Source organism: Bufo bufo, chromosome 9 (assembly GCF_905171765.1).
Source record: "Bufo bufo chromosome 9, aBufBuf1.1, whole genome shotgun sequence".
Taxonomy (NCBI): Eukaryota; Metazoa; Chordata; class Amphibia; order Anura; family Bufonidae; genus Bufo; species Bufo bufo.
In genome coordinates, this window is record NC_053397.1 from 10,925,368 (window position 1) to 10,937,551 (window position 12,184).

Consider the following 12,184-nt stretch of genomic DNA (forward strand, 5'->3'; position numbering starts at 1 on the left):
ACAAGATAAGTAATGTATGTACACAGTGACTGCACCAGCAGAATAGTGAGTGCAGCTCTGGAGGATAATACAGGATGTAACTCAGGATCAGTACAGGATAAGTAATGTATGTACACAGTGACTGCACCAGCAGAATAGTGAGTGCAGCTCTGGAGTATAATACAGGATGTAACTCAGGATCAGTACAGTATAAGTAATGTATGTACACAGTGACTGCACCAGCAGAATAGTGAGTGCAGCTCTGGAGTATAATACAGGATGTAACTCAGGATCAGTACAGGATAAGTAATGTAATGTATGTACACAGTGACTGCACCAGCAGAATAATGAGTGCAGCTCTGGAGTATAATACAGGATAATATATGCTATAGATGAATTATATCTTTAGACTGTAAAATGGTGATTACTGTTGAATATTTGCTGTAATGCCAACTGAGAATTGGCTCCTGCCGTTATTACTGAGACTTGACTGATTTGATTAGAACATAACCACCTCTAACCTCACTATATATTTGACACACATCACATTGGTTTGTAGTGGTGATCAGATAAGCAGACTGGCGTATTACCACAGTTCAGCCTGTGATACTGTACTGTTATCATGCCTTTGGGGTTTTCTCTAGTCTCATTCAGTATTCGAGGCTGGAGGGGTCATATACATGTAATGCCGATCGGCTTGTGACCAGAGAGGATTGCACATGAAATCATCTGCAAGAGGAATGGGGGACGGGACGTGACAACTACTCTGAGCACATTTCTGGCTCACACAAGAGGTTGTCACTATTAAAGTCCATTCAGTCCTTGTACAGAAAAAGCAGAACTTGTTTACTGCCTCCTCTCTATAATAATACTGCCCCCTATGGACAGAATACGGATCAGATGAGCTTCTGACTGTTTACGGTTACGTCACATTCCCCTTCTTAGCTAAAAAACTAAATCTTCTCTGAGTTCAGTAATTTTTTTTCAGCACCATCATTAGGGACCAGTACAGCTCGGTCTGTGTAAGGACTATAATTCCCAGCATGCCCAGGATTAGGACGGTGTTGTGGTCGAGCATGTACACCTCAAGTTCTGTCCCTTAAGACTCTGATCTACCTCATGTGCTCAGAAAATGTATCTTGGTCCAGCTTGACTCCCAGGGAACATGGCGGAGAGCCAGGTATAAGATCTAAGGGCGCGGGGTGTTCATACTATGTACATGTCCACCTCCCTTCCAGTGACAACCTTTCTGTGGTTTTAAAATTCAAGCATAATTCACATTGTCCTACATGAGATGTACTGCTATGTCTATGTACTTATGTACAACCACAAGGCCTGCGGCCTCCACAGGGTAGACAACAGAGCTAACATTTCGGAGTAATTATCTACAAATGTACATATTGCTCTAGATCAGCGGTGCAGTCGGTCCTCACATCTTGGACCGGGGTACAGGTCAAGCCTAGTACTTATCCCAAAGGCTTTGGAAGCCAAACTTCTACATGTCCCACCAATAAAGCAGCAGGTAGTGGCCGACCTTCCAGGACAAATCTCCAGGTCTTCTCATGGTTAGAATCCACCACGTGAAAAGCCTCCTTGATCCTAGAGAAGCTTCCTCAGATACCCTACAGATCCACCACCTGCACGTATGGATCCTACATATGCCATATCCTTCTGCGTGGTTTACAGAAGACTGAGGTAAAACCGAAGAATGAAAAAAAAAAGCTAAAAACGGAAAGTGGATTTACCAAACGGCACTGACGCGTTTTAAGGCAATCTGAAGGTTGGTTTTGCACATGGTAACGGGCTGAAGATGAAGGGACGTCCCATGGATGAGGTTTGGCATTGGCCAGCAATGGAAAAGTTGGGGATATGTATGGCCTAGTATAAATGCTGGCCCCCCCCCTCTCTTCCGTACATACTCTCTCCAGCTTTTCCCAGTAGGGCCCATCAGCACGAAGGGTTAGGAGTTACATGGTCCCGGATTTCTCTGAAGAATTGTTAGGAAACACCTTTTCTGTGGGGGTGAGAGCCGGGCTTCCCACCCCAGAACTGCTACTGCTGCTAGACCGGTGCTGGGCCACTGGCCGGGCCGGCCTCACAGGGGGTGGTCTCAATTGGGCGCCGGCCAAGCGGGCAGACAGCGCTGGCTTAAAGGTGGTCATCATTTCCGTGTTGGAGGAGTTACTTCTCCGCATAGCTGCGTCAGGGTCCCGAATCATGATGGTGTGCAGGGGGCTGACTGGCTCAGAGTTGGGGGTGGTCAAAGTCGGATTCTTCATGGGTTCCAGGGTGTCCAGCACAACGTCCGGAGCTTGTTTGGCCGTATTCTGCCGTTCCAGTTCCCTTAACTCATTCAGGGCCGTGCTCATCGTCTTCTCAATGTCCTGAAATGGAAATGGAGTGCAAGGTGACGATATGTACAGAGAAACCCTGAGAATCCAACAAGCTCTCCCATGGGATGTCTTAAGGCGTCTTCACCTCACAGTCAGTGCATGTCCCGGAAAAGCTCCCAGTGCCCACAACGAACGTGTACATAGGGCTCAGCATGTGCCAAACGGGAGGGAACACAGCCTATCGAAGGACAAGCACCGAGGCATGAGGTGTATGGTGCCTCAGTGACATTACTACTGGAAGGACGGAGCAAGTTACAGATTTACATTCTGTATGCCATAGGGTTGGTGTTGAGAAATCTTGCTCCTCGTGCCTTAGCGACCTCAATATTGAGATGCTAGCACTAGCTCGCTCCTCTCGTTGCACCCTGTGGCGTGTGTTTAGTGCATTTACACTGCTCTTTCTTGTATGCACCAGAAAAGCTATTGTCAAACATATCCATAGCGTCCGGTTCACCAGATGGCGGACAAGAGGTCTACTTTTTTTGCTGTATGGTGCAGCAGAAAATGCCATTCCATAACTGGCATCCAGGAAAAAACCATATACCGTGCACTAAACATTTTTTATAGTAGTAACCTATGGGCGACGGGTCATACAGCACCAGCCATCGAAGGTATACATCAGAGGCAGGCGTCAGGAAATCCTCCCAACGTATCTCCGATGGACAGTGCTAAACAGTGCTACTAAGAGTAGCTGGCCGCCTTCCATCAGTTCACCTGACGCATCCGCCATGGTGACCTCCCTACCTCAGCCAGAGCTTCCGCCTCCAAGGACTTGTGGTCTCCCAGGCTGCTGTGTCTCGTGCCTCCGGTGACGGACCTCAGGGACATCCCATCATTTAGTCCTTTCCTCTCAGGATAATTAATGCTCCCAGCACTTCCAAATGTCGCCATCCTGCGTTTTTCCGGACTGTCCACCCGTCCTCGGCTCAGGGATAACTTATGTGGGCTACTGGGGCAGGCGGCAGCTCGGGGAGGGGTGTCAATACCGGGACCTAGTGCTCGTGGGGGGCTGTGGTTGTCTCCTCCGCTCCTCTTGCGCGGTATCGCAGCCCCATCAGACCTTAGCCTGACCCTACAAGATACAAACACAGGTTACTGATCTGCATTTTTTTAGACACTTTAACAATATGAACCCATGGACGACGAACCTGCCCAAAATTCCAGCAAAGGTGTATTCCTGCAGGTGCTCGGTGGGTGACTGGATATCGTTCTTAGAGGAGGACTTGTCATCCAGAAGAGGTCCGCTGCTCGCCTCACTGTCCGCTTTTTGGCTCATGTTGTCAGAGAAGGCATCATCCCTTCAGGAAGAGAGGAGGGTGACATGGGGATGGTTACAGCAGCGGGTATAGTGTCCAGATGAAGGGGCCAAGTAAATACCAACAGGCAGTGGTCGCGCCATTACCAAGCGTGACCTTGACCGGTCACAAGACTATTGGGCAGGTTCCGGATTACTTACAGATCTTGGACCACAATATACTGGTGCGGTATTAATCCATCCACTCCATTGTGACGACCCTCCCACCAGTCCTCCGACGCTCGGTGGTACAACAGCAGGGATGCCCCTTTCTTGAAGGACAACTCTCGAGGTGTACGACCCATGTAGTCAAATTTAGCAATGGCTTCAATCTGCTCAACCTCTAGGAAGACATAATTTGAAAAGCATCTCGGTTTTAGACACCTTCACAGCCTGTAAACCATGTAATTGAGCTCAAGCTCAATTCTACGCGTCAGCCACTAGATGGAGACATTACTCTATCCAGCCAAACTTCTTATAGACTGGTAATTCATCACCATCAAGACCTCTGCTTCCTGTCAGTAAATGAGATCATTCTTGTTAACATCCAGAGACCCCATACAACTGAAAGTTTGTTACACTTGTATCCAGAAAGTTCCTAACAACTAACAGAAAATTATCAGTAATGGAGTCGAGTCCTAGAACTTTCTAGTAAAACAGTAGCAGTTTTGGGATGTTTTTCGCTTACCTTCATCACTGGTGTGGGGTTCTGTGCCGTTATCATGGTCAGTCTCATCTATGGCACCCGGCTCACTGTGAGGACTGTCACTATATGGAGACAGTACAGTCAGTATTGCTGAATGCACTCAGCACTATAATCCCTGACATATAATCAATGTGGCAGCGCTCACCAGTACTCCTCGCCCCCCGTCATGCACTTTTCGTACACTGGCCCCTCCAGTTCACGTTGAGAGGGGAAGATCAGTTCATGGTTAATGATGATCATCTTGATGACCTCATTGACGTGCGCCTGGCAGGACACCGGGTCTTGTCCGTCAGGGATTGGCATTAACGTGGGGCCAAAGCAGATCGCCAGGTTGTAAGGGTCCATCATGTTCTCATCGCTGTACTGGGATAAACTGGAGCAAATGACAGTGCAAAACCAGTTATCAAAAGCACAAACCAATATACAGAATACCCCCCATAATAAAAGGCTATATAAGTCATGAAAACAGTGATGGCTGAGCTATCAGGAAATCCTGTCCTGACCTTACGTTCCTCACTGAGGTTTTGCTACAGTTGTATCCAGTCTAGACAATGCTCTGAACAGCCTGGACTTCAGACTGATACATTGCATTTGTATGGATACAATGTAACAAATACTGCTGCGTTTAGCAAACAATCTCTGGATATATAAAAATGTATGTTTCCATAAAAAAATTTATGGAATATTTTTATATTTCACTAACAGCAAACAGAGATCGTGATAATAGTGAAGAAATGGAACTCAAAGTATATCATACTACAAAAATTTAGCTTGATTTACAGAAGACTGGAAACCAATTCAGAAAATTACTTTGGCCAGCAGGTGGCACTACCTACCAAATCATTACTGCAGCCTGTACAACCACAGGATAGGATATATATTCCAATTAGGGATGAGCGAATAGACGTCTGATGAAACATCCAAAGTCGATTCACATAAAACTTTGTTTCAATACTGTACGGAGCGAGCGCTCCGTACAGTATTAGAATGTATTGGCTCCGATGAGCCGAAGTTATTACTTTGCGAAGTCTCGCGAGACTTCGCATAGTAACTTCAGAAATTGATTTATACTGTAAAAAAAACATTTCCCGAACTTGGGTTCGGTTCCAAGGTATCACTTGGAACTGAACCAGAGTTCAGGAAATGTTTTTTGACAGTATAAATACATTTCTGAAGTTATTATGCGAAGTCTCTCGAGACTTCGCAAAGTAATAACTTCGGCTCATCGGAGCCAATACATTCTAATACTGTACGGGGCGCTCACTCCGTACAGTATTGAAACAAAGTTTTATGCGAATCGACTTGGGATGTTTCATCCGAAGTCTATTCGCTCATCCCTAATTCCAATGCATTTGGGGGAAAAAACTGCAGGTGTGAATCTAGCCTAAGGGCTCATTCACACGACCGTATGAATGAGCCCGCAGCCATTCCACAATTTTGTGGAACGGGTGCGGCCCAATTAATTTCATTGGGGCCGGAAAAGGTGCGGACAGCACACCGTGTGCTGTCCCCATCTGTAGTTCTGTTCCGCGGCCCTGCAAAAAATATAGAACAGGTCCTATTCTTGTCTGAAATTGCGGAACACACACAGGTCGGTATCCGTGTTTTGTGGAGCCGCAAAACACTATGGTCGTGTGATTGTAGCCTAAGGATGTATTTACATACAGCTGTCAGATTATTGCCAAGATTTTCACAATATATATGGAATATATACATATGTTAGTCGGCGGCTCCTTCCTCATGTGAATAGGTTTACTATGGGCTCCCAAAGTATTTGGGGCCCATTTCTGTCTGCTACTGTTCAGTGCAGGGGCCCTAGACACTCCAAAGACAGACTGATAGGGATCTTAGATTGTGAGCCCCATTGGGGACAGAGTGACCCTAATGTCTGTACAGAGCTGCGGAATATGTCACTGCTATATAAGTGCGTAAAATAAATACAAAAATACTTCTGCACCCCTTACTCCCCCTCCCCCTCCTCCCTCTTTCCATAGGATTCCAACTTCTGCTAATGACTCACTGGTTGAGGAAGGCAAAGAGATATCTCATGACCACGAGGACGGCTCGGGGCAGAGTGATGACGATCTGACGGATGTGATGGACCCGCTCTGACACGTTCTCTATATCTGAAATTAAAAGAGAAAAAAAAAAAGTGACATCACAGGGGATTCCTCGCACTTCCGCCCCATACAGGATACGACCTACAGGCTGCACTGGACGGGTAAGTGGCCCCAGCGATACTCACTGATTGTGGACATCAAGTCCTGAAACCTGTCCTTGGGGAGAAGCGGATTCTCCAGACCCCGGAAATACAGCTTCAGGACCCCCGCCACGGAGTTGATGTCCCGCTCGCTGTGATCCTCCACCAGGGGGTCCTCTCCTGAACAAAGAGAAGACTGCGCTGAGTTACCGTAGCTTTAAACAGAAATCAGACAACTTTAGGGTTCATTCACACATCGTGTCTCCCCACTACGTGCGATTGTCCCTCTGCCCACTCTCTGAACGACCGCTACAGTAACAGATATACAAAAGTCTAATGAAAAGTTCTACAACTTTCTAATACATTTTGGAGGTAATTTTCTCACTATTTCCAAGCTCTCTGCTTGATGTCAGTGAAGGAAAAATAAACGTTTTAACCATCCAGATCATAAGGACACTTCCTGATCTGGTCATTCTTTAACATATCTGTTTGTTACAGTGTGTCAGTGTAGGTAAAAGCTATCAGCCTGAAGCCAGGAGAGATCTGTTCCTGCAATTTAAACCAAAGAGGCTGACACACTGTAACAAAACCTCAGATGTGGGAGCTGCTTGTCTTCGGAATGTAAACAAGAATATTATTATTAATTGTGGAAAGCAAGCAGAGGTCTTGAACATGCTAAAAATTCTGACAAAACGTCTAATATAACGAGACAGTGAAAATGTATAGCATATAGAAAATAACGTATGTGACATGGGGAGTGATAGACAGTTCACGGAGGATTACCGCACACATGCACAATGCACAGATTATACATTTTCACTGGTAAGAAAGCCGGGCGGCAATCGCTGAATGCACGCTGCACGGGAAAGGAGCAAACTCCAGTTTCAGCATATACAAAATCCCAGCAGCCGTGTCTTTGAAGATCTGATTTATTCCAATATTGGTTATTGTGTCCTACACCCAGGACGCGTTTCGGCAAGCATGCCTTTATCAACAGGTCTATCCTCATACAAATGTAAGTCACATATAAATGATTAAATGTACCGCCTCTCATGACGTCAGACGCCCAGAACGGGCGGTGGTCATCAAATAAACAAGCAAAAACGAAGCAGAAAGAAATATCACAATCCAACAAATATTGCAACATAAAGGATAAACAGCTTGAAGATCCTTCAACGGAGAGTCGATGTCTAAAGAAATACAATAGAATCAAAAAGTCAAGCACTTGAAATATGCATCATGTCATAGTCCCTATTAAGACCCCTGGGATGTAATGTGTCCAGTACGTGGATCCAGGAGGCCTCCCTACCTAGTAAAAGCTTCTTGATGTCTCCTCCTCTTCTTGGTCTTTTAGTTTGTTCCAGGAGCTGGAACCTTAATTGGGCAATAGTGCAGCTGATCTGGGCAGTACGAGATTAGCATTGAAACAGAGCGCGTTATCGACACAGCGGAAGGTCACCTCCCGTGTCTGCATTGTCTCCGGTGTTCTCCGGTTTTTCACCATCCCCGTACAGGACGCGCTTTTGCTGTGGAAGGTTTTTTCACGTGTGAATCCACAAACGTGATTTAGCTTATAAAATGCCCATGTGGCTTGCTGTACATTGGTGAAACGATGCAGACAATCAGGGATCGGAATGGGAAACATAAATCCACCATAAGGACAAAAAATGTGATGTTGCCCATTCCACATCATTTTGATAAATGTAAACATACTATTGCCCAATTAAGGTTCCAGCTCCTGGAACAAACTAAAAGACCAAGAAGAGGAGGAGACATCAAGAAGCTTTTACTAGGTAGGGAGGCCTCCTGGATCCACGTACTGGACACATTACATCCCAGGGGTCTTAATAGGGACTATGACATGATGCATATTTCAAGTGCTTGACTTTTTGATTCTATTGTATTTCTTTAGACATCGACTCTCCGTTGAAGGATCTTCAAGCTGTTTATCCTTTATGTTGCAATATTTGTTGGATTGTGATATCTCTTTCTGCTTCGTTTTTGCTTGTTTATTTGATGACCACCGCCCGTTCTGGGCGTCTGACGTCATGAGAGGTACATTTAATCATTTATATGTGACTTACATTTGTATGAGGATAGACCTGTTGATAAAGGCATGCTTGCCGAAACGCGTCCTGGGTGTAGGACACAATAACCAATATTGGAATAAATCAGATCTTCAAAGACACGGCTGCTGGGATTTTGTATATGCTGAAACTGGAGTTTGCTCCTTTCCCGCGCAGCGTGCATTCAGCGATTGCCGCCCAGCTTTCTTACCAGTAAAAATGTATAATCTGTGCATTGTGCATGTGTGCGGTAATCCTCCCTGAACTGTCTATCACTCCCCATGTCACATACGTTATCCTTACTGTAATTGCACGTAATTAAAAATTTGGCCTAGCCACTGAGTTATTCAATAAAATGTATCTGTATGGCGCCACCTGATGTTCAGTTTCTTATTTCTCTGTCCAACTCGTTAAGGAAGGAACGCCACTTTAAACTCCTTGATCCTGACAACTTACAAGATTCTGGTTGGATATTTCGTTACACATGGTCCAGGGTCGGCGCAGCTTTATTCTCCGCAGCGTCACTCACCTCTTTCAAAAGAATTCTTGATATCATTCACTTCAACTTGAGATCCGGGAACTCTGAATATTCCTTGCTGCTGGAGACCTGCGCAGAGCAGACGGCCTCATCTTAATTATCTGATATATCACAGACAGAGGTCAACCCTTGTGCAAGAAAAGTATGTGAACCCCTTACACGTCCCTTACCGCTTACATGGCACGGAAGAAGAGATACCAGACTCACCATATAGGTTGATGTATCGGATGCAGCTCTCAACCACCAACGGGATGGCCTGACCCGAATCCTGCAACCGAGATAATACACCCAGGTGGTAAGTGCACCGTCCTCACAGCCTCGCGTCATCTACCTGCAGGAAGCGCTGACTACTCAGGGGTCGGTCCCTATTACTTCTTTGGTAGTCACCCTTCATTTAGCTGTGTCCTGTATTACATCATTAGTGGACAGGTCACTGCTCTGAAATCCTCTGTGCTGCTGGGCAGACCATATTACTTCTTTGTCTGTGACCTCCCATAACATCAGCATACCCCTCAACTTAAATACTCTGTGCTGCTGGGTAGACCATGCTCCTTCTCAGTGAGTGACCTCCCACAAAATCAGGACAAAGATCAGCTGAAATACTCTGTGCTGCTGGGCACCCTGCTCCTTACACTGTGTAATTCATTTGCGTCTCCCTCCCGCCCTCCTCATATCGTCCTACTCTGCTAATCACACAAAGTGTGGCATGACAGAGGGAACCGCAGCTCAGACTGGAGGGATTTCTCCTGTCCGATACTATTGTCTCCTCTGGAGATAAGCGGCATCTGAGGTGTCTTGTAGCTGCTTATCTCCCCTTCATGTGTGTGTGGCCAACTGTCCAGTCTACAGTATTACAGGTCACAGGCGGTCTCCACTCGTCAGTAGGTTCTAGTCAGTAGGTCGCGGGGCCAACCTCATGTCACAGGTGATTGCAGAGTTAACACTTTAGTACCTGGGTCCTGGCGCGAGTATTCCTCCGTCCTCTGATGAGAGCAACAAACACAAACACACAGCAAATTCAGCAGCGACAGAGACAAAGAAAGGAGAAGGAAAAGTCAGCAGTCAGAGCAAAAGAAGGATGCAGGGGTCACCCCCCCCCCCCCCACCCCCACATGAGAAGTGCCAACCTGCGTCCTGTACTAACACAGCGGCATCACAGAAAATATACACAGGGTGGTCGAGTACACATCTCTCCTGAAACACTCTGTGCCACTGGGAAGCCTGCTTGTTCTTCTATGCAAGCTTGTCTGTGGCCTCCCACAAGATCTGTACGCGCCTCTCCTGAAATCATCTGTGCTGCTGGGGCCCCTGCTCCTTCCACTATGTAACTCTCAGTCTATAGACCTCCACTAGATCAGCACACTCCTCTCCTGAAATGCTCTGTGCTGCTGTGGATCTTGTTCAGTCTATTTAGTAAATCTCAGATCACCCAATTGTCTCCATTCCCTCTTCACATCACGACCCTGCTCCCCTTCTCATCACTACATGAGTGAATAGGTCAACGCTCCCACAAAAAAACAGCACCCTCCTCTCCTGAAATACTCTGTGCAGCTGGGACCCTGTTCCTCTCACTTTTTACCTCTCGGTCTCCCACACGTGACATGTATAACTGGATAGGAATCAATACAGCATTAGTCATCTGACCGGGGTATCATTTTAGATTTATGGCACAAATTCTCTTTTTGCTTTTCATGTACGTTAATACGGCAGCAAATAAACCAGCCACAAAAACAAAAAAAGAAGGCCAAAATTTGGTGTCACCAACGGAGATCTCGATCTGCTCATTGGCTCAATAGTGGTTATTTTTAACAGCTTAGGATGCTGTTCGGGCCTGGCTGGGGATGCGGACCCTCCTGCGAGACCGCTCCAGACGTGGACAGCATGAAAAACAGCATGAGAAAGGGGAGCATCCAGCAGAATGTAGGTCAGGGACGTCTGACTGCACTGCTGCCTCCTAGTGGTGGCAACCGCTTCTGCACACTGAAACAGAAGTACAGTAGCCTAAAATGAAGTCCTGGCGCAACCCCCTCTGCTGAATACCTTACACTTCTCACAGCTGAGGGTTTGTCACAGTTATATCCATCCGTAGACATCCTCTGTTAAATACATCAGCAGCACAAATCTCTCTCCCTAGTTTGTTACAATGTATCAGGGCAGGCAGAACGCGTCAGTCTGGGGTCCGTTGTTTAGCTCACACAGGATTGTCTGCACTGGATACAATTGTAGCAGATTTTCAGCCTTTGGTTGTAAAGAAGAAGGTTCCCATCAAGAAGCTGTCACAATGTATCCATTCTAAATCTCTCTCTCTCTCCTGTCCTGATAGTTTGTTACAATGTATCAGTCTAGAGTCCCGACTGTTTAATTATAACCCTATAATGGGAAGTAGTAATAATGTGAGAATATATTTGCTGAAGACGTCACTTATTCTGAAGGGCTTATCATTTGATCTTCAGGCCTCTGTCCCCTTCTCCTGCTGAGCATTCATCCGACAGCTCCTGCGCTGATATGATCTGAGCGCCGCGCTGTGAGCGGTATTACCGGAAATAAGAAATGACAGCAAGCGACCGTGGATGGAGCCTGGCATCACAGTGTGACAATGGGAGCAGGCCACACGTGACAGAGCCATTCTTGCGCGTGGCTTGCAGCAGGAGGGTGAATTCGGATCTGGCGCGATTACTGCGGATTTCAAGAGGTGAAATCTGCAGTAGATTACAGTAGAGGGTTCTTCAAATCTAATCCACATCGTGTCCACGTCCAGTGTATCTGTGGTGAATGCACAGCACAATCCACAGCAAAAATCACGGGAACATTTTGAAGTGGATTTGCCACGGATTTTCGGCGAGATCCACAGCAGAAGATGTCACCCAACTGTGCACTGGATCCAACGTAATTCAAGCCGTAGGATCTCCACCGTTTCTGGTCACCCAGCTGTCCTCAGCTTTTCCTAGTTCTCCACACCCACTATATTACATAACGGGGCAGATTTGCTGTTGGGACCGTATGGCTAC

At 46.4% G+C, this 12,184-nt stretch overlaps 1 protein-coding gene across 2 annotated transcripts in view; it reads right to left on the reverse strand.

The window, feature by feature from the left end:
- Positions 1-231: 231 nt before the first annotated feature.
- The window catches only part of SRGAP3 (SLIT-ROBO Rho GTPase activating protein 3), an 87,684-nt gene continuing 75,731 nt past the window's right edge, over positions 232-12,184 (reverse strand). Inside the window, exons 12-22 of one of the 2 annotated variants that reach the window (XM_040407230.1) lie at positions 10,129-10,159; positions 9,384-9,444; positions 9,168-9,245; positions 6,618-6,752; positions 6,393-6,498; positions 4,518-4,745; positions 4,355-4,434; positions 3,829-4,009; positions 3,521-3,670; positions 3,117-3,444; positions 232-2,363 (exon numbers count right to left, since the gene is read on the reverse strand). In XM_040407230.1, coding sequence (XP_040263164.1) covers positions 1,947-2,363; positions 3,117-3,444; positions 3,521-3,670; positions 3,829-4,009; positions 4,355-4,434; positions 4,518-4,745; positions 6,393-6,498; positions 6,618-6,752; positions 9,168-9,245; positions 9,384-9,444; positions 10,129-10,159 — 1,795 coding nt within the window. In that variant the 3' untranslated portion in view covers positions 232-1,946. The remainder of the gene's footprint in view (positions 2,364-3,116; positions 3,445-3,520; positions 3,671-3,828; positions 4,010-4,354; positions 4,435-4,517; positions 4,746-6,392; positions 6,499-6,617; positions 6,753-9,167; positions 9,246-9,383; positions 9,445-10,128; positions 10,160-12,184) is intronic. The other variant, XM_040407228.1, reaches the window with a different exon arrangement.